Raw genomic sequence first — 20,999 nt, forward strand, 5'->3', positions numbered from 1 at the left:
GTTCTTTAGTTTGGAGTTCATACTAACTGTACATTGTTCGTTGCACATTACCATAAAAACATTTGTGTTTCTGAACCTTAACTCAGCTCTCAGAACAAGCTGTGTGTTTGTGGGTCTGATGTTATGTCCTTATGTGTCAACTCTCCTCTCTAGCTGTTTGTCTTTACTGATGGAGAGGTGGGGAACACCAAACAAGTGATAGATCTGGTGAAGAACAACTCAGATTCTCACAGGTGAAACCACAAAAACACAACTATATCTACACAGTTTCCAGAATGTCCAACATGTCCTCTATGTAGAAAACTGCTGTATTGCAGGTGTTTCTCTTTTGGGATTGGGGAAGGGGCCAGCTCTGCTCTCATCAATGGGATGGCCAAAGAAGGAGGAGGTCATGCTCAGTTCATCACAGGGACTGACAGGATGCAACCAAAAGTAAGACATTAAACACAATTAGAAGTCAAGCTAAACATGGCAGCAGATACATTTTGAGATCAGACCTGCAGTGAGTAAAATGTCTGTTCCAGCTGTTTGTGTATATTTAGAGAGTTTTTCATTATTTTTCAGGTGATGCAGTCGCTGCGATTTGCTCTGCAGCCGGCTGTGGTCGACATCTCAGTCACATGGGATTTACCAAAGGAAGTGTCTGTCACTGTCCTCTCTCCACCAATCAAGACACTTTTCCAGGGTCAGAGGTCACTGATTTATGCCCAGCTCACTGGACAGGTAGGAGCAGCACCTTCTCATGTTGTTGTTTAACTATTTCATGACTTCTTACCCTGTGATTCTGTGTCAGTGCTCAGAGGCAGCAGAGGGCTGTGTGACGGTGAAGTACAGCCTGGCAGGTCATCCCTCTGAGAACCAGCTGCACTTCAGTCTCAGACCTGCAGAGGACACTGGGTAAAAAAGGGATTAAGAAACTCAGTACTTTTCATTGGTTCATGACTTTAGATATATTGGGTTGAAAATAGCAGTAGATTATAATGAATATGAACTGAAATATGTTGTGTTCAGATCTGAAATAAAGTATTTAAAAAAAACAAAGAAACAGTTAAGTCACCCATCTCTTGGTGTGTTCCTTCTTATCTGCAGATTAACAGTCCACAGGTTGGGTGCTCGGACTCTGATTCGCTCCCTGGAGATGGAGCAGAGAGAGCACAGAGGACAGCAAGATGGAGGTGTGAAGGAGAAGGTGGTGCATCTCAGTGTCCAATCAGGAGTTAGCAGTTCTTTCACTGCCTTCATTGCTGTCAACAAAGACAACAGCGAAGTGATTCAAGGACCTCTTGTGCGCAGAAATATTCCAACAGCCAGTGAGTTTTTCCCAAAAGCAAAACTAAAAGTCAGCCCCAGATCTCAAGCAAAGATGGTTCAGCACAAATAAAATCAGTAGAATGTTTGGTTTAATAAACAGTCAGACTCAAATGAAAGAAGTACTATATTTTCCACACTATCAGGCGCACTTAACGTCCTTTAATTTTCTCAAAACTCAACAGTGCGCCTCCGGTGTGCCTAATGCATGGATTCTGGTTGTGCTTACTGACCTTGAATGGATTTTATGTTGTGCACGGCGCTCAAAAATCCGTCAAATAATGTTTTAGTACGACTTTGGTAAGCTGCGAAGCCGCACTGCTTGATGGATTGTTGGATCATTACGGCTACTGTAGTCAGGAGCCTCGCAGAATAATATGAGTCCAAACTCAGCTACAGGTTAAACGAACACTGTGGCATCACTGAGAGTTAAAAACTGTCTACATTCTTTCATCTTTCATCTCCAGGCATTCATGAAAACAGAATTTATTAAATTTAATAGAGTTAGAAGTTAGCAGGAAGTTAGCTCGCTAGTTTCCACCTAAACATGATATACCATGTTTTGACAGAGATTTCTGAAAAAATTAAAACATGCAGCTCTGCTATCACTTCCAACATAAATGAAGACAGAAAACTAAACAGTAGTGACTTTTGTAGGGTCACTGAAGTTGGACTACCTGGTATATAATGATGTGCTAAATTATTGCTAGCAACACAGCTATGTTAGCATAACATTAGCACAGTGAAGCTGGAGGATGAACGCTAAGGCTTTTTTCCACTCGATAAAAGTTAACAAGGGTTTCCGATAGTTAGGGACAAATGCAATGGCATGGCAGGATGCTGTAAACAAACCAAACTTAAGTCAGGAGAATAACTGAGATAAACTATCCACAATTCGAGGATATACTGTAACAATATGGGAATAGAGCAGCTGCGAGAGACTTCAACATTAATGAATCAATGGTACGGAAGTAAAGGAAGCAAGAAGAATGAGTTGAGTAAAGTTTGACTTATCTGACTGTTTTGTTTCGCTTAATGCGCCTTATAATCCGGTGCGCTTTATGGTCCAAAAAATACAGTAGAAACAAGGTGGTAATGTATGGTAGAATGTAGGTACTCATAAGACAGCAGTATCAGAGAGAGGGATGCATGTGAGAAAGGTTTTTTTCACTGATTCTCAAATCTTGAACTCATTCTTTTTTCCTTTTTTTTATCTTTAAAGTGATCCAGAGTCGTCCTGTGGTGAAGAGTGCTCTACGTAGTAAGTAAAAACCTGAATAAGTGTTATTGAAAGAAGCATCTGCAGGATCTTTCAAAATGTTGAAAGATCCTTTAACTACTCATATTAGGGTTTTTCTTTGTGTTTACTCTTTTTGCCTGTGTACAGTGAAAAACACTGAAGAGGTTAGTACTTTGAAATAAGTTAAAAATGACAACGGAAAATATTATTTAGATTTTACATTTAATTAGTTATACATTTGCACAATGAATGCATTATATTCTTCAGCGTGTGTTACTGTGTTACTCGCTCAAATGTCCACTTCATACCTGTAGCTCCTCTCTCACACTCAGAGCTCCCCACCAAATCCCATTCATCCACTTAAGACTATCACTGGATTGGCCGGAATACATACCAATTAAATTAAAGAAAATATTGACACTTCTAACATAAATAAAAAATGCTGACTAAGTAGTACACATTACATCCGTCACTTTTTCAGTTTACTAAAGACAAAATTTTTTTACCATCGATGTGCTAAAATCTAAAGAGGAGCGGATCCGACAGAGACTTACAATGCTTCTAGATAAGAATACTCTTGAAAAAGTGTTTGAATTAACTGAGAAGGCTCGTCTAGCACAGCATGAAAAGTCTAAAACCAGACAACAAGGGACATTTCACTTTTGCTGTGGGAAACCACAGCAAAATATGGAGAGTGTCCTCAGCCGCCCTGGAGTCCGGCCCGGGGAGGTTGCCCGAGGGCGAGCATCTGGTGGCCGGGCCTAAGTCCATGGGGCCTGGCCAGGCACAGCCCGAAAAAGGGACATGGGCCCATTGTCCTGCAGGCCCAGCACCCACAGGAGGCTCCGTATCAGTCGGGTGCATTGTGTGTCAGGCGGTGGCCAGGAGCAGTGGGCCTGGTGGACCGATCCACGGCTACCAAGACTCGCAATTGGGACATGGAATGTCACCTCTCTGGTGGGGAAGGAGCCTGAGTTAGTGCATGAGGTTAAGAGGTACCAGCTAGATATAGTCAGGCTCATCTCAACGCACAGCTTGGGCTCTGGAACCAGTCTCTTGGAGAGGAGCTGGACTGTCTCAGTCTGGAGTTGCCCCTGGTGAGAGGCGGGGGACTAGGGTGGGTATCTTGGTATCCCCTCAGCTTGCTGCCTGTATGTTGGGGTTCCTCCCAGTGGACGAGAGGGTTTGTTCCCTTCGCCTCTGCATCAGGGAACGGATCCTGACCATTGTCAGGATTGGGGCTGCGGCTGCAGTGATGCGATGGAGAGGGAGCTGAGTGTAAAAGGGAAGCTCTGAATTTACCGGTCTATCTACGTCCCTACCCTCACCTATGGTCACGAGCTGTGGGTAGTGACCGAAAGAACGAGGTCGCGGATACAAGCAGCAGAAATGGGCTTCCTCCGAAGGGTGGCTGGCCTCTCCCTTAGACATAGGTTGAGAAGTTCGGCCATCCGGGAGGGTCTCGCTGCTCCTTCACATCGAAAGGAGCCAGGCATCTGACAAGGATGGGCGCCTCCTGGGTGAGGTGTGTTGGGCATCCGGGAGGAGGCCCCGGGGCAAACCCAGCACATGCTGGAGAGATTATATCTCCTGGGAACGCCTTGGTGTTCCCCCGGACAAACTGGAGGAGGTGGCTGGGGAGAGGGAGGTCTGGACTTCTCTGCTTAGGCTGCTGCCTCTGTGACCCAGCCCCAGATAAGCAGAAGAGGATGGATGGATGGAAGGATGGATGGATGTCCACAGCAGTCAGAAAAGAGATGGATGCCACATCAAGGATTTGTCTGACAGACAACTCACCCAAGCAGAGAAAAACATCCTTGCAAAAGGGTTGACTTTGGTGTGACACCGAGACAAATCCCGCTAGTGAAACTGATCACATCCACAGAAACAGCAATCCGAAACAACAACATTGCAAATGTGGAAGCAGAGCAGCTATGGACAAGAGTTTCGGCCTGTCTCAGCAATGTATGATAACCTTGGTCACCTATAACCTCACAAATTTTCTGGCTTCAATCCTCAACCCGTTGGTAGGCAGGTCCGAACACCACATCTAGAACACCTTGGATTTGGTTGAGAAGGTAAAAGATGTCATTATGAAGGCAGATGAAACAATGGTCTCGTACGATGTCACATCTCTTTTCACTTGTGTTCCAGTCACTGAAGCAGTGGTTAGTAAGAGATTACAGGATAACCCTAACTTCAGCAACAGGACCAATCTCAGCATCTACCAAGTGTGTTTGCTCTGCCCTTCAGCCCTCTGGTTCCCACAATCCTTCTGGGAAAAACACAGAGGCAGCCGTCAGTAAACTCCAGACTGCGTCAAGCACACACTCACTGACTTGCTGGGAAACTAACAGGTAGTCATGCAACGATCCCAAATTGATGGGAGCTCAGCCACTCTATATAGTAGCTCCCTCCAGACGAAGCTGATTAACAGCAGGCGTGTGTCATCATCCACTTCAGGTGTGACCAGCCTCCCGGCGGGATACACCCACCAGGCCCGAGAGTGCCTGTAAGCCAGTTCTCCGGACACACACACACACCCACACTCCTATACACACAAACATGGAATCGAGGGACAGGAGTACCAGACAAACACATGGCCCCAGACTAAGACAGAGCAGCACATAAAGACAAGTTCATAAACTATTTTAGGACCCTGGGTCCTCACACCCAGATCCCTGACTGATTCCCCAGTTTCACCCACTGTAGCCAACCATGCAAAAGAGGTGGAAAAGAATGCTTTGTTATCCTACCCTGGAACACCACTAAGTCATTGGTTAGGATGTGTAGATCAAAATCAAATCAAATCAAATCACTTTTATTGTCACGTCACATGTGCAGGTACACTGGTACAGTACATGTGAGTGAAATTCTTGTGTGTGAGCTTCACAAGCAACAGAGTTGTGCAAAAATACAATAACGTAAATGTTAGGTCTAATTGTTGAATGTTGCCATTGTGTTTCTTAAATTTGTACAGTCTTAGTTCAAGCAGTATTATCAAAGCCATTCCTTTGATCCTGAGCACCTCTAACCACTCTGTGTTGGGGGAGGTTTTATTGGAGATACATCCTATCTGAAAGATCTGTTTCTTGTGTTGTAAGCTTCCTGCTTTTATGACCCTTTGGTCAGCAGGAGGACACACACACACACACACACACACACACACACACACACACATTCCTACTTACATATAAAAGTTCACACATATACATACAATGCCTCAGAACCATGTGGGCGTTGCTTTGCTGTGTTTTGTGTGAACTGTCTCTCAATAAAAGGCAGCGAGAGGAGGCCGGATTTGGGGTCATTTTCGTGCTGGACACAGAGGAGGCCTCCCTTGCGCAAGTAATCGATCGATCGCTGACTGTCTTGTTTTCATTCATGATGAATAAGTCTCTAGAATTAGCGGGGTTTGTGGGAACAGACCCAACAGTAAAACAAGCAAAATATAGGAATGGCTAAATCTGAAAGTAATAAATATATGTACAATATATAAGAGTATATGCATTACTGGATGTGTATACTAAATATGTTTTTCTTCGTGTGTGTGTGTGTGTGTGTGTGTATACATATTTTACAAATTAAATAGAGTAAACAATGAAATAAAATATATCAAATATACAGAGGTTGGTAGTTGAACATGTGCAAAACAGTGGCATTAATGTACAGTCTGGAGTGCATAATGTTGAAGTTCAAGTAGTGAAGGTGAGGTGTCTATGACGTGTTCAGCAGTCTGATGGCCTGATGGAAAAAGCTGTCTCTCAGTCTGCTGGTTCGGGACCGGATACTGCAGAACCTCCTTCCCGATGGAAGTAGTCTGAACAGTTTATGGCTGGGGTGACTGGAGTCCTTGATGATCCTCCCCACTTTCCTCAGGCACCGCTTCCTGTAGATGTCTTGGAGGGAGGGAAGGTCACCTCCAATTATCCGTTCAGAGCACCGCACCACTCTCTGGAGAGCTTTGCGGTTGTAAGCGGTGCTGTTGCCATACCAGGTGATGATGCATCCAGTGAGGATGCTCTCAATGGCACAGCGATAGAAGGTCCTGAGGATGCGGGGGCTCATGCCAAATCTTTTCAGTCTCCTGAGAAAGAAGAGGCGCTGCTGCGCCTTCTTCACTGTTTTGTTTATGTGTCCTGACCACGTAAGATCCTCCGCCAGATGTACACCAAGGAAGTGGAAGCTGCTCACTCTCTCCACTGCAGCGCCGTTGATGGTGATGGGGGTGTGTACTTCTCTGCACCTCCGGAAGTCCACTATCAACTCCTTTGTCTTTGTGACGTTGAGGGTGAGATGGTTGTCTTGACACCAGTGGGTCAGGGCGCTGACCTCCTCCCTGTAGGCCGTCTCATCACCGTTGGTGATAAGACCCACCACTGTAGTGTCGTCCGCGAACTTCACAATGATGTTGGAGTTGTTAGTGGCTGTGCAGTCATAGGTGTAGAGTGAGTACAGGAGAGGGCTCAGTACACACCCCTGTGGAGCACCAGTGTTCAGTGTGATGGGGGATGAGGTGATGCTGCCCAGTCTGACCACTTGGCGTCTGTCAGACAGGAAGCTAAGGATCCAGCTGCAGAGGGAGCTGCTCAGTCCTAGATCCTGCAGTTTCCCGTCCAGCTTCGAGGGAATGATGGTATTGAATGCTGAGCTGTAATCTACAAACAGCATTCTCACATACGTGTCTCTCTTCTCCAGGTGTGACAGGGCAGTATGTAGTGTCAGGGCTATGGCATCATCAGTGGACCTGTTGTGGCTGTATGCGAACTGTAGGGGGTCCAGTGAGTCGGGTAGTGAAGAGCAAACGAAGTCCCTGACCAGCTTCTCGAAGCATTTGCTCACGATGGGGGTCAGGGCTACAGGTCGCCAGTACAAGGACGACGGTGGCCATTTTGAAGCAGGCTGGGACTACAGACAGAGAGAGGGAAAGGTTGAAGATGTGTGTAAACACTCCAGCCAGCTGAGCCGCGCATGACTTGAGGACGCGGCCGGGAATCCCGTCCGGACCAGTAGCTTTGCGTGCGTTCACCTTCCTGAAGCACTTCCGCACATCCTCCTCAGACACAGTGTGCGCACTGACGTCATCCGCAGTGCGCACACTGTCCGGTCTCATGGTGTTCGCTGTGTCGAATCTAGCGTAGAATACGTTTAGATCCTCACACAGAGAGGCCATCATCTGCGATGTGCTGGTTTTCCCTCTAAAGTCTGCGATCGTGTTTAGTCCCTGCCACATACTCCGAGGGTTGTCAAACTGTTGCTCCACTCTGTCCCAGTACTCACGTTTGGCTGCTTTGATCGTCTTCCGGAGTTGGTAATGTGCATGTTTGTAGTCCGATGTGTTCGCGGAGGCAAAAGCAGTGCTCCGTGCCGCCAGTGCCGTGCGAACATCTCCGTTAATCCAGGGTTTTTGATTTGGGAAGGATTTAACTGTTCTGGATGGGACGACATCTTCCACGCATTTCCTGATAAATCCGCAGACTGAGTCTGTGTACTCATCAATGTCATTAGCAGCCACGTGAAACATTTCCCAGTCCACGTGATGAATGACACCTGGGTGAATTAGTTCACTGGAGCACAAACTTGGTGTCATCTGCAACACAGAGCAAACATCATCCCCACAGATACAGCGGCCAGGCAGAAGAACATCATATCAAGAAGGCCTGCCCTCTAAAAGAGTAAATTAATGAACACAGAAGTTCGATTAAGGGAAATGATTTAACCAGTCCTGTTGCAACAATTTAATCAAAAACTTTAATTCAATTCAATTCAATTCAATTTTATTTATATAGCGCCAAATCACAACAAAAGTCACCTCAAGGTGCTTCATAGGTACAGAGAAAAACCCAACAATCATATGACCCCCTAGCAAGCACTTTGGCAACAGTGGGAAGGAAAAACTCTCTTTTAACAGGAAGAAACCTCCGGCAGAACCAGGCTCAGGGAGGGGCGGCCATCTGCTGCGACCGGTTGGGGTGAGAGAAGGAAAACAGGATAAAGACATGCTGTGGAAGAGAGACAGAGGTTAATAACAGATATGATTCGATGCAGAGAGGTCTATTAACACATAGTGAGTGAGAAAGGTGACTGGAAAGGAAAAACTCAATGCATCATGGGAATCCCCGGCAGCCTACGTCTATTGCAGCATAACTAAGGGAGGATTCAGGGTCACCTGGTCCAGCCCTAACTATATGCTTTAGCAAAAAGGAAAGTTTTAAGCCTAATCTTGAAAGTAGAGATGGTGTCTGTCTCCTGAATCCTAACTGGAAGCTGGTTCCACAGAAGAGGGGCCTGAAAACTGAAGGCTCTCCCTCCCATTCTACTTTTAAATACTCTAGGAACAACAAGTAGGCCTGCAGAGCGAGAGCGAAGTGCTCTAATAGGGTGATATGGCACTACAAGGTCATTAAGATAAGATGGGGCCTGATTATTTAAGACCTTGTTTGTGAGGAGCAGCATTTTGAATTCAATTCTGGATTTAACAGGAAGCCAATGAAGGGAAGCCAATACAGGAGAAATATGCTCTCTCTTTCTAGTCCCTGTCAGTACTCTTGCTGCAGCATTTTGGATTTTCAGTGAGTTTTTAGGACATCCTGATAATAATGAATTACAGTAGTCCAGCCTGGAAGTAATAAATGCATGAACTAGTTTTTCAGCATCACTCTGAGACAGGATATTTCTAACTTTAGAGATGTTACGCAAATGGAAGAAAGCAGTCTTACATATTTGTTTAATATGTGCGTTGAAGGACATGTCCTGATCAGAAACGACTCCAAGGTTCCTCACAGCATTACTGGAGGCCAAGGTAATGCCATCCAGAGTAAGAATCTGGTTAGATACCATATTTCTAAGATTTTCAGGGCCGAGTACAATAACCTCAGTTTTATCTGAATTAAGAAGCAGAAAGTTAGCGGCCATCCAGGTCTTTATGTCTTTAAGACATTCCTGCAGTGTGTGAATGTGTGTGTGAATGGGTGGATGACTGGATGTGTAAAGCGCTTTGGGGTCCTTAGGGACTAGTAAAAGCGCCATTTACCATTTAACTAATTGGTGTGTGTCACCTGGCTTCATGGATAGATAGAGCTGCGTGTCATCTGCATAGTAGTGAAAATTTATGCTATGTCTTCTAATGATGCTGCCTAGGGGAAGCATGTATAATGTAAACAGAATTGGTCCTAGCACCGAACCCTTTGTAATTCACTTTTATTTTATATAGTCATTGAAGCCATTAAACCCAGTCAAAGAGAGGGTAATATTAATTTTATCTGATAAAAAAGAGAAGCATTCTGGATATTTTGTTTAAAGAGTTTCACTTTACAGGTATAAATGAGGATTTATCTATTAATGAGTTTCTGCGATTTTTACTTTTGTGTTTCTATGTTTTTAAGAAGATTTTTGGACATATGGGGAATTTTTTCCCTCTTTTAATCTGTAGTGGTTCAGTTTAGAGCCTATGTGGGTTGTGGCTTAACCAATCAGCCAGTAACACCTCTTTAAATGTTAATTGGTCAGCTTGTTTATTTGTAAATGTATGATTGGTCCACTTGGATTTCTTCTGTGTCCTTTTTTTATTTAAACAAAAACTGTTTGATATTTCGTAATGACCCTGATGAAGGCCACAAGCCAAAAAGCATTGGTCACCCAACAGAGTTGTTGTTCAATACTTTAAGTGTTGCTGGAGTCTTGACGTCATCTTACAGTAGTTTTGACCCAGAGGATTCTGCAACTCATGATAATATTGTTGTCAGTGTCAGCCAGCAACTTTTGGTGTGTAAGAGTTATGTTTGAAAGCTGTGTATTATTTAGTTATAAAATCAGTTCAGAGGCCACTGAACCCAAGTGACAATAAAATAAAGAGGCAAAGGTGAGATGGTTAGAATGTGTGCAGAGTAGAGACAGTGGGCTTAGTGGAGAAAAGATGTTTAGGATTGAGCTGAAAGCAGGCAGAAGAGAAATAGGAAAGCAAAAAATTAAAACAAAATGGATGCTAGAATGAAAAATCTCGCCTTAAGGTTCACGTTGTATCTCTTTCCATTGTGAATTTTAAATAATTCTGTAAATACATTTGCTGACTGACCTGTTTTGGGAGCCTTCTATTTGAATAAGATCTTTGGTTGAATAAGATGGTTGAAAGTTTGGTGTAGAATGTGTTGGGCATACCCTGTTTGAACTCCCTTTGAAGGTTGGAGCTCTTAAGCTATTCAAGTTAGTAGAACTGTTTTAAAAAGTAAGTGTTTACATGACTTAATTTAAGTAGTTTGAACATTTGAATTTACAGTGTGTGCACATTTCTTCATGTGATAAAGTGTTTCGTGTGTACAAAATTTCATGTTGTGATATTATTCTAAGTACCTTTTGAACCACTTGATTTGAATCATGATAAGATGTCCAGTTGATACATTTTGTCACTTATATTTAATCTTATTCTTGTCTCCTGTCTCACAGATGGCTGTGCTCGCCCACCTGGTAGGTTAAAAGCCGTGTCTCTGTGTTGTATAAATGTAGTAAATGACAACAAACAGTGAACAAACCAGCACATTTCTGTGACACAGCTGCTTTTTAACTACACTTTTCATAGTTATTAACATGGTCCGTTGTCCAAAGCAGCAAGTGAATATGAATATTATTCTGCACAATGTTTCAATTGTTTTTGATGGGTCATGTATGAAGCTTAACAACCAAAAATTTTGTAAATTATGTTTGCTAACATGTTTTCACCTATTTTCTTTCTTCCTGTTATTTTCTTTCTCAGCATTCGAGTCATATCGTAAGATTTATTTATTTTTTTTGTAATTATTAACATAGGCTGTTGTCTAGAGCAACAAGTGATGAAGCTTGAGTTGTTACAACTTCTGTCATATTTCAGAGATTATTGAATAACTTTGTAGACTTTAAACAATGCTTTTAATGCGTAACTAATTATGCTAATGTCAGAAGCCAATCACTGAATCTGTTTTCTTATTTTTGTGTGTGTGTGTGTGTTGACCTCGTATATCTATTTTATCCCTGACCAGAGCATTATCAGCCTCTAAGAAGAGGTCAGTTTAAATCATTTCTTTTTTCTTTTTTGACATTGTAACATTAAAAAAGAATAAGAAGAGAAAACATATAAAACAAGAAGCATTCAGACAGCACACACCTCTGTGATGGCAGCTTAGTCTTAAGTAAAGACTGAGCTGACAGCACAGAGGTGTGAATAGTGTTGTATTTTTTTCTTCATTTTATTTTGTGTGTTCTTTTTAAATGTACTTTAAGAAGTTTTTGGTACAGTAAAAACAAGTCCAAAGTACAAGCTCTTGCCATTTGCTCTCCTATAACCCATTTAGACATACTTGACAGAACTTTGAGTATAAAAATTTCTTTTTTAATTGTGGGATTGTAGTATATGTGTGGCATTCATTTTATTGTTTAGTAAAATTCATCTGTGAGGTTAAAACTCTGTTATCTGAGTGTGTTTTACTAGGTAAATAATAGTCTCATAGTCATATTTATTCTGTGCCTTAACACAGGGCCTTCTATCTACGGCGGATTAGTAAGAATAGATGAAGTCTCTTTTACAAATGTATTGTATGTAGGAGGCTTTGACATATTGAATGTCCTCATTATTTTATTTATATTTTTTAAACTCCTTTGTGTGCTCAGGCAAAATGTTTTATACACACACCAGTTCATTGTGCCCATTTCATAGGACATGCATGCAGAAGTTGCAATAAGCTGCAGTACCAGTAGAGGAAGAGATTTAATTTTAAACCAATGTGAAAATAATCACAGGAAAGCCTTTAAAGAGAGATTACTAAGACATTTACTTAAATGCATCATCTCCCTCTGCTGGTACTACAATTTCTGCATGCAGTACTGCAACTTCTGCTGTAATGACTATGAGTGCAGAAAAAACAGCACATTTCTGTGGCACAACTACTGTTTTCCATTTTGCACATTTTAAAACAGTTTATAGAGTACAAGTTGTTTTATTTTCAGGTTTGCTTTGGTAGTCATTAACACAGACTGTTGACTAAAACACAAAGTGAAGAAGGTTGAATTCCTATAATCTTTGTGATATATTGAGTATTATTAAATAACTTGTACACTTGAAACAGTTTGCAGTGAGTTGTCATGACATTACAAGCCAAACATTGAGTTTGTCTTTTATTAAGTCTTGCGTGTTGACATTTGGTGTGTAAGAGTTATGTTTGAAGGGTATGTGTTTTTTTAGTTATAAAATCAGTTCTGAGGCCACTGAACCCAAGTGACAATAAAATAAAGAGGCAAAGGTGAGATGGTTAGAATGTGTGCAGAGTAGAGACAGTGGCCTTGATGAAGAAATGATGTTTAGGATTGAGCTGAAAGCAGGGAGAAATAGGAAAGCAAAAAATAAAAAAAAAATGGATGCTAGAATGAAAAATCTTGCTTTAAGGTTCATGTTATATCTCTTTCCATTGTGAATTTTTTTATTTATTTCTGTAAATACATTTGCTGACTGACCTGTTTTGGGAGCCTTCTATTTGAATAAGATCTTTGGTTGAATAAGATGGTTGAAAGTTTGGTGTAGAATGTGTTGGGCATACCCTGTTTGAACCCCCTTTGAAGGTTGGAGCTCTTAAGCTATTCAAGTTAGTAGAACTGTTTTAAAAAATAAGTGTTTACATGACTTAATTTAAGTAGTTTGAACATTTGAATTTACAGTGTGTGCACATTTCTTCATGTGATAAAGTGTTTTGTGTGTACAAAATTTCATGTTGTGATATTATTCTAAGTACCTTTTGAACCCCTTGATTTGAATCATGATAAGAAGTCCAGTTGATACATTTTGCCACTTATATTTAATCTTATTCTTGTCTCCTGTCTCACAGATGGCTGTGCTCGCCCACCTGGTAGGTTAAAAGTCGTGTCTCTGTGTTGTATAAATGTAGTAAATGACAACAAACAGTGAACAAACCAGCACATTTCTGTGACACAGCTGCTTTTTAACTACACTTTTCATAGTTATTAACATGGTCCGTTGTCCAAAGCAGCAAGTGAATATGAATATTATTCTGCACAATGTTTAATTGTTTTTGATGGGTCATGTATGAAGCTTAACAACCAAAAATTTTGTAAATTATGTTTGCTAACATGTTTTCACCTATTTTCTTTCTTCCTGTTATTTTCTTTCTCAGCATTCGAGTCATATCGTAAGATTTATTTATTTTTTTTGTAATTATTAACATAGGCTGTTGTCTAGAGCAACAAGTGATGAAGCTTGAGTTGTTACAACTTCTGTCATATTTCAAAGATTATTGAATAACTTTGTAGACTTTAAACAATGCTTTTAATGCGTAACTAATTATTGCAACATCAGAAGCCAATCACTGAATCTGTTTTCTTATTTTTGTGTGTGTGTTGACCTTGTATATCTATTTTATCCCTGACCAGAGTGTCTTCTAACTAAAAGAGAAGGTCAGTTTAAAACATTTCTTTAAAAAAAATGTTTTTTACATTGTAACATTAAAAAAGAATAAGAAGAGAAAACATATAAAACAAGAAGCATTCAGACAGCACACACCTCTGTGATGGCAGCTTAGTCTTAAGTAAAGACTGAGCTGACAGCACAGAGGTGTGAATAGTGTTGTATGTTTTCTTCATTTTATTTTGTGTGTTCTTTTTAAATGTACTTTAAGAAGTTTTTGGTACAGTAAAAACAAGTCCAAAGTACAAGCTCTTGCTATTTGCTCTCCTATAACCCATTTAGACATACTTGACAGAACTTTGAGTATAAAAATTTCTTTTTTAATTGTGGGATTGTAGTATATGTGTGGCATTCATTTTATTGTTTAGTAAAATTCATCTGTGAGGTTAAAACTCTGTTATCTGAGTGTGTTTTACTAGTTAAATAATAGTCTCATAGTCATATTTATTCTGTGCCTTAACACAGGGCCTTCTATCTACGGCGGATTAGTAAGAATAGATGAAGTCTCTTTTACAAATGTATTGTATGTAGGAGGCTTTGACATATTGAATGTCTTCATTATTTTATTTATATTTTTTAAACTCCTTTGTGTGAATCATGGTAAGAGGTCTAACAGATACTGGCTGCTATTTGCTGCTGACTTGTTAAGTTAACTGGTGGAAGTTTCCTGCCTTCCTAATGCGTTTGAAATCATCATTTCTGTTGTGCTCAGGCAAAATGTTTTATACACACACCAGTTCATTGTGCCCATTTCATAGGACATGCATGCAGAAGTTGCAGTAAGCTGCAGTACCAGTAGAGGAAAAGATTTAATTTTAAACCAATGTGAAAATAATCACAGGAAAGCCTTTAAAGAGAGATTACTAAGACATTTACTTAAATGCATCATCTCCCTCTGCTGGTACTACAATTTCTGCATGCAGTACTGCAACTTCTGCTGTAATGACTATGAGTGCAGAAAAAACAGCACATTTCTGTGGCACAACTACTGTTTTCCATTTTGCACATTTTAAAACAGTTTATAGAGTACAAGTTGTTTTATTTTCAGGTTTGCTTTGGTAGTCATTAACACAGACTGTTGACTAAAACACAAAGTGAAGAAGGTTGAATTCCTATAATCTTTGTGATATATTGAGTATTATTGAATAACTTGTACACTTGAAACAGTTTGCAGTGAGTTGTCATGACATTACAAGCCAAACATTGAGTTTGTCTTTTATTAAGTCTTGCGTGTTGACTTTTGGTGTGTAAGAGTTATGTTTGAAGGGTATGTGTTTTTTTTTAGTTATAAAATCAGTTCTGAGGCCACTGAACCCAAGTGACAATAAAATAAAGAGGCAAAGGTGAGATGGTTAGAATGTGTGCAGAGTAGAGACAGTGGGCTTGGTGAAGAAATGATGTTTAGGATTGAGCTAAAAGCAGGCAGAAGAGAAATAGGAAAGCAAAAAATTAAAACAAAATGGATGCTAGAATGAAAAATCTTGCTTTAAGGTTCATGTTATATCTCTTTCCATTGTGATTTTTTTATTTATTTCTGTAAATACATTTGCTGACTGACCTGTTTTGGGAGCCTTCTATTTGAATAAGATCTTTGGTTGAATAAGATGGTTGAAAGTTTGGTGTAGAATGTGTTGGGCATACCCTGTTTGAACCCCCTTTGAAGGTTGGAGCTCTTAAGCTATTCAGGTTAGTAGAACTGTTTTAAAAAATAAGTGTTTACATGACTTAATTTAAGTAGTTTGAACATTTGAATTTACAGTGTGTGCACATTTCTTCATGTGATAAAGTGTTTTGTGTGTACAAAATTTCATGTTGTGATATTATTCTAAGTACCTTTTGAACCACTTGATTTGAATCATGATAAGAAGTCCAGTTGATACATTTTGCCACTTATATTTAATCTTATTCTTGTCTCCTGTCTCACAGATGGCTGTGCTCGCCCACCTGGTAGGTTAAAAGCCGTGTCTCTGTGTTGTATAAATGTAGTAAATGACAACAAACAGTGAACAAACCAGCACATTTCTGTGACACAGCTGCTTTTTAACTACACTTTTCATAGTTATTAACATGGTCCGTTGTCCAAAGCAGCAAGTGAATATGAATATTATTCTGCACAATGTTTAATTGTTTTTGATGGGTCATGTATGAAGCTTAACAACCAAAAATTTTGTAAATTATGTTTGCTAACATGTTTTCACCTATTTTCTTTCTTCCCGTTTTTTTCTTTCTCAGCATTCGAGTCATATGGTAAGAATTTTTTTTTTGTAATTATTAACATGGGCTGTTGTCTAGAGCAACAAGTGATGAAGATTGAGTTGTTACAACTTCTGTTATATTTCAAAGATTATTGAATAACTTTGTAGACTTTAAACAATGCTTTTAATGCGTAAATGTGTGTGTTGACCTCGTATATCTATTTTATCCCTGACTAGAGTGTCTTCTACCTAAAAGAGAAGGTCAGTTTAAAACATTTCTTTAAAAAAAATTTTTTTACATTGTAACAAGAATAAGAAGAGAAAACATATAAAACAAGAAGCATTCAGACAGCACACACCTCTGTGATGTCAGCTTAGTCTTAAGTAAAGACTGAGCTGACAGCACAGAGGTGTGAATAGTGTTGTATTTTTTCTTCATTTTATTTTGTGTGTTCTTTTTAAATGTTCTTTAAGAAGTTTTTGGTACAGTAAAAACAAGTCCAAAGTACAAGCTCTTGCTATTTGCTCTCCTATAACCCATTTAGACATACTTGACAGAACTTTGAGTATAAAAATTTGTTTTTTAATTGTGGGATTGTAGTATATGTGTGGCATTCATTTTATTGTTTAGTAATATTCATCTGTGGGGTCAAAAATCTGTTTTCTGAGCAGTTTTGGGCAAGTTACTTTGAAAAAGTAATTAATTATAGTTACTAGTTACTTCTTCAAAAAAGTAACTGAGTAACTCAGTTAAAAGATTGTGGTTTTTAAAAAAAAAAAAAAAATGTTTATCCCTCTGGGGTCCAGGGTATAATTGGCCATTTTGGATTACTTTTGATTTTCCCTCTACATTCAACCTTTTAAAACTATTTACTTTGCCTTGTTATTTTTTTTTTTTCAGCACAACCCCACATTTCTGATTTTAGTTATGTTTTCATTTCGACATACTTTATTAACACAATTGATCTAAAATCAGACAAAAACCATAAAATCCGAGTAGAAAAAGTTTTATTTTTGACTGTAACAACCACAAACAAGTTTAATGAATCACATTTCATAACTTTAAATGCAAATATAAATTATTAATTTTAAAATCCTATGCACAAGTTTTGGAAACAACAAAGTTATTTGCAGCCATTTACCTTTTACCTTTTATTATAACCATTTCAAACTATTTACAGAACAATCAGGTGTTCTGCATTAAATAAGATGCCACACAAATTATTTGTGCCACTCCAAAAATTAATTTCTGTCCACTAAAGGAGAACATCACAGCCTGATATCTGCAGGTCTGACAACAGGAGGTGTATCACTCCTCCTGTTTTCTACCTGGAGACACCGTTTACACTGTAATCTGCCTTTGGTGGCTTTTTGGCAGCACCTGTAACATTCAGCAATTGCCTTATTGTTCTGACACACAACACAAAACTATCCACTACAGTACACACTAACTACACAAGACAACACACTAACTACACACTCCAAGCACACTAAACGTCACAAATCTCTCACATCTCAAAACTCTCTCTCTCTCTCTCTCTCTCTCTCGCAGCCACTCCTAAAACTTCCCCACCAAATATAATTTTTTGATTGGTTGATATTGCACATTTTTCCACCAACACGAAAGGGGTGTTTTTTTTTCCCTTTTTTTTTTGGTCATAAACAGAGAGTGCTTGCTAGCGCTGTCCTTAGACAGTAAACGTGACGTGAGGAAAAAACACCGCGTATATATTGTTTATCATGACTCTGGTTTTACGTGGCCTATCAACACAATTTAAAAACTGTTACATATCACCTTGCTTGGTCATCTTGAAGTGGTCATGTGATTGATTTACCTCGACTGCTTTATTCTTCCAAAGTGAATATGAATATTATTCTGCACAATGTTTAAATTGTTTGTGATGAGTCACAGTATGAAGCTCAACAACCAAAAAGTTTATAAATTCTGTTTGCTAACAAGTTTTCAACTTTCATCTTTCTTTCTTTTCTTTCTTTCTTTTTTGCTTTCTCAGCAGTCGTGGAATATAGTAAGGAAACTTTTTTTTTAGTATTTTGTGTTTTGTAATTATTAACATTGTCTAAAGCAACAAGTGATGAAGACTGAGTTGTTACAACTTGTGTGATATTTCAAAGGTTATTGAATAACTAACAACTTTGTAGACTTAAAAAAACTGTTTTTTAGTGAGTAACTAATTATAGCAACATCAGAAGCCATCCACTGAGTTTGTTTTCTTAATTATTGAAAATCACCTATTTTTATCCTTGACCAGAGTGTCTTCCATCCAGAAATGACGGTAAGTTGAAAAGTTTTTTTCCTGCATTGTAACATAAAAAAGAGTAAGTAAGAATTTTTTTACATTCATTCATGGATTATGGTAAGGAAAAAAGTTTTTTTTTAGTATGATCTGTTTTGTAACATAGGCTGATGAAGGTGAAGGTTGAGTTGTTGTTTTTTTTAAATGTACTTAAATTCATCTGTGAGGCTTTCTGGGATTTTTATAAATATAGCAATTGTCTGCAAATACTGAATAAACTAACACATTTCTCTGGCAAAGTTGGTATTTTATCCATTCTAAGCTTTGATGTGAAAGACACTTCATAGAGAAAAAGTTGTTTCATGTTATGTCAATTTTAAGAAAATTAACCATGTCTTTAGTGCTTACTACTATATCACAACAATGACTGCTTAACAACAATCAATCATTACTATAAAGACATGACATAGATGTGTGCGCATCTCTTATGGTCACGTGACATTCTGTGTTTGACATTTTGAACACTGTTCATTATTTTATGAATTTTTAAAGCACTTGTTGTGAATTATGATTATAAAAAATGGATGATAGTGTTTGTTTAATGATTTTAACCTCAGGCTTTTCGCTGTGTGTTGCTTAGCTCAATCGCAGGTCATGCGCTCTATTGTAGGTGAGTAAAAAGCTAAATGTTGCAGAAACAGTGTGATTATAAATACGTTACATGGCTCTAAGCATGCAACTAAACACCACATTCATTCGGCACAGTTGATCTCTAATTTTGCCTTAGAAGCCTTTAACATCTTGCATTTATTGTGTTACCATTCCAATCCAGTGATAGTTGTTCTGCTTCTCGATTCTCAGGTCACCATTTGCTCCGGCAAGAGACAACATATTGCTGCATTGTGATGACTGTTAAAAAACATATGAACCAGTTCCTGACATATAGCAGTTGAAGAGTTTTCATTTTCCTACATTTAAGAGAGATACCATTGCACTTGTTGCACATTTGCTTAGTGAGGGCTTCCACAGCCAGTAGAATTGGAGCAGCTCATATTTACTTTGTTTTAGATGACCGTTACTGCAATGGATGGATGTGGATTTCTATTTATCGGGAAGGAATAAACTTAACTCAGTGTTAGTCATATGAAAGTAATGAATTACCAGATCACCCAGTTGGACTGTAGTGTGTGTTTTTTATAATAATGACTTGAGCTTTACTGAGTCTCGGTCTCTCTAATTTCTCAGAACCTGATAGCTATGAACCAACAAACAAGTCTGACAGCAAAAAAGGGCTATTTACTCACATGAAGAAGAAGATACCTGTCTTTTGGAAATCTCGTAAGACGTCTGCCAACTATGATGATACTCATCCAAAATTTGTGTCAGAAGGTAATGTTGGTTAAAAGTAGACACAGAAGCTTTCAGTTTCCATCATTTACAGAATATCAGGGCACCCAATACATTCTTCATTGTTGTTGCCACATTAGACTCATCTCACCATAACACTGCACTGCAAAAAAAAGAGCAAAATGTGCTTTACTATAAATTTACTGTAGAATATTTATCTTTCTATTTTCTCATACACATTTATGTTACACTATCATATTATAGTCCTTCAGCCAAGTAAATTGACTACTATGAATTCTACTATATATATATTGATAGATAGATAGAAAAAATTTATATATGTATGTATATATAAAATAGATACATAGCACTAGACTGGACACTTTATGTCCAGTTATTATTTCATCTTTGTACTTGATCTTTTTCAGCTGCTGTACAAATGCAGCCACCCAGAGATCCTTTGCTACAGTTAGTCTCCCTCCAGGAGGCGTCTGGCTGCTGGCTGCTTGATCCAGCTCTGGCTACTGCACTGGGAAAGACCAACAAGGAGGTGGAAAAGTCAAAGCCTGAAAAGGTGGGTTGTTGTCAGTTTCAGTCATAACAAAAAGTGATGATATGGGTGTTAATCAAATTTTATAGTGCACGTTACAGAGAGAAATTTAAAAAATTAAACTGTAACATAACATAACAGATGAAAATTAATTCAGCTGTAGTAAAAACTAGGGCTGGATATCATCACTGATTTCTAGAATCGATTCGATTCCGATTCACAAGGTCCCGATTCGATTCGATCCACGATTAGATTCAATTTGATTCGATTTGATTTGAATCGGGGAAATTTTGCCTCAGACAGTCAGAAATATTATAATTCTGATCACTTATCAGTGCATATCCATATTTTTATATCTATAAAAGTAAGCTGACACTAGCATCACAGCAGATGCCTTTGTGTCAAAATAACTGAGGATAAAACACAGAAAAACATGAAGGAGATTTTCTTTGCTTGGGTTTTTGTAGCAGATGTTCTTAAAATATATTCTGCAGTAGGTCAAAAACGAAAGAAAACCTTTAATCACCATATGAACATTACCTGATGCTGCTGAAGCTGAAAGTTACAGAGGTTTAATTAGAGACACAGCAAAGGGTTTTGCAATTTTGCATAATTTTAAAAAGTTTACATTTGTTCAGTATTGCACAGAAGAAACGAGGCT

General features: G+C 39.0%; 1 protein-coding gene across 5 annotated transcripts in view; it reads left to right on the forward strand.

Moving 5' to 3' along the window:
- The window catches only part of LOC106097973 (von Willebrand factor A domain-containing protein 5A), a 34,431-nt gene that overhangs the window by 10,726 nt on the left and 2,706 nt on the right, over positions 1 to 20,999 (forward strand). The window contains exons 10-29 of one of the 5 annotated variants that reach the window (XR_002064460.2): positions 154 to 233; positions 318 to 432; positions 565 to 723; positions 794 to 897; positions 1,090 to 1,310; positions 2,531 to 2,569; positions 10,991 to 11,011; positions 11,298 to 11,312; positions 11,560 to 11,583; positions 13,396 to 13,416; positions 13,702 to 13,716; positions 13,958 to 13,981; positions 15,918 to 15,938; positions 16,224 to 16,238; positions 16,424 to 16,447; positions 18,199 to 18,213; positions 18,457 to 18,480; positions 19,082 to 19,107; positions 19,687 to 19,830; positions 20,217 to 20,339. Coding sequence is in view for 3 of the 5 variants with exons in the window: in XM_019367365.2 (XP_019222910.1) it covers positions 154 to 233; positions 318 to 432; positions 565 to 723; positions 794 to 897; positions 1,090 to 1,310; positions 2,531 to 2,569; positions 10,991 to 11,011; positions 11,298 to 11,312; positions 11,560 to 11,583; positions 13,396 to 13,416; positions 13,702 to 13,716; positions 13,958 to 13,981; positions 15,918 to 15,938; positions 16,224 to 16,238; positions 16,424 to 16,447; positions 18,199 to 18,213; positions 18,457 to 18,480; positions 19,082 to 19,111; positions 19,687 to 19,830; positions 20,217 to 20,362 (1,257 nt within the window). In the remaining 2 variants the exon portion in view is untranslated. Of the gene's footprint in view, positions 1 to 153; positions 234 to 317; positions 433 to 564; positions 724 to 793; positions 898 to 1,089; positions 1,311 to 2,530; positions 2,570 to 10,990; positions 11,012 to 11,297; positions 11,313 to 11,559; positions 11,584 to 13,395; positions 13,417 to 13,701; positions 13,717 to 13,957; positions 13,982 to 15,917; positions 15,939 to 16,223; positions 16,239 to 16,423; positions 16,448 to 18,198; positions 18,214 to 18,456; positions 18,481 to 19,081; positions 19,112 to 19,302; positions 19,831 to 20,216; positions 20,363 to 20,999 lie in introns of those variants that run through there. The other 4 variants (XR_002064461.2, XM_019367365.2, XM_019367366.2 and 1 more) reach the window with 4 other exon arrangements.

The sequence above is a fragment of the Oreochromis niloticus genome, linkage group LG14, assembly GCF_001858045.2.
Source record: "Oreochromis niloticus isolate F11D_XX linkage group LG14, O_niloticus_UMD_NMBU, whole genome shotgun sequence".
Taxonomy (NCBI): domain Eukaryota; kingdom Metazoa; phylum Chordata; class Actinopteri; order Cichliformes; family Cichlidae; genus Oreochromis; species Oreochromis niloticus.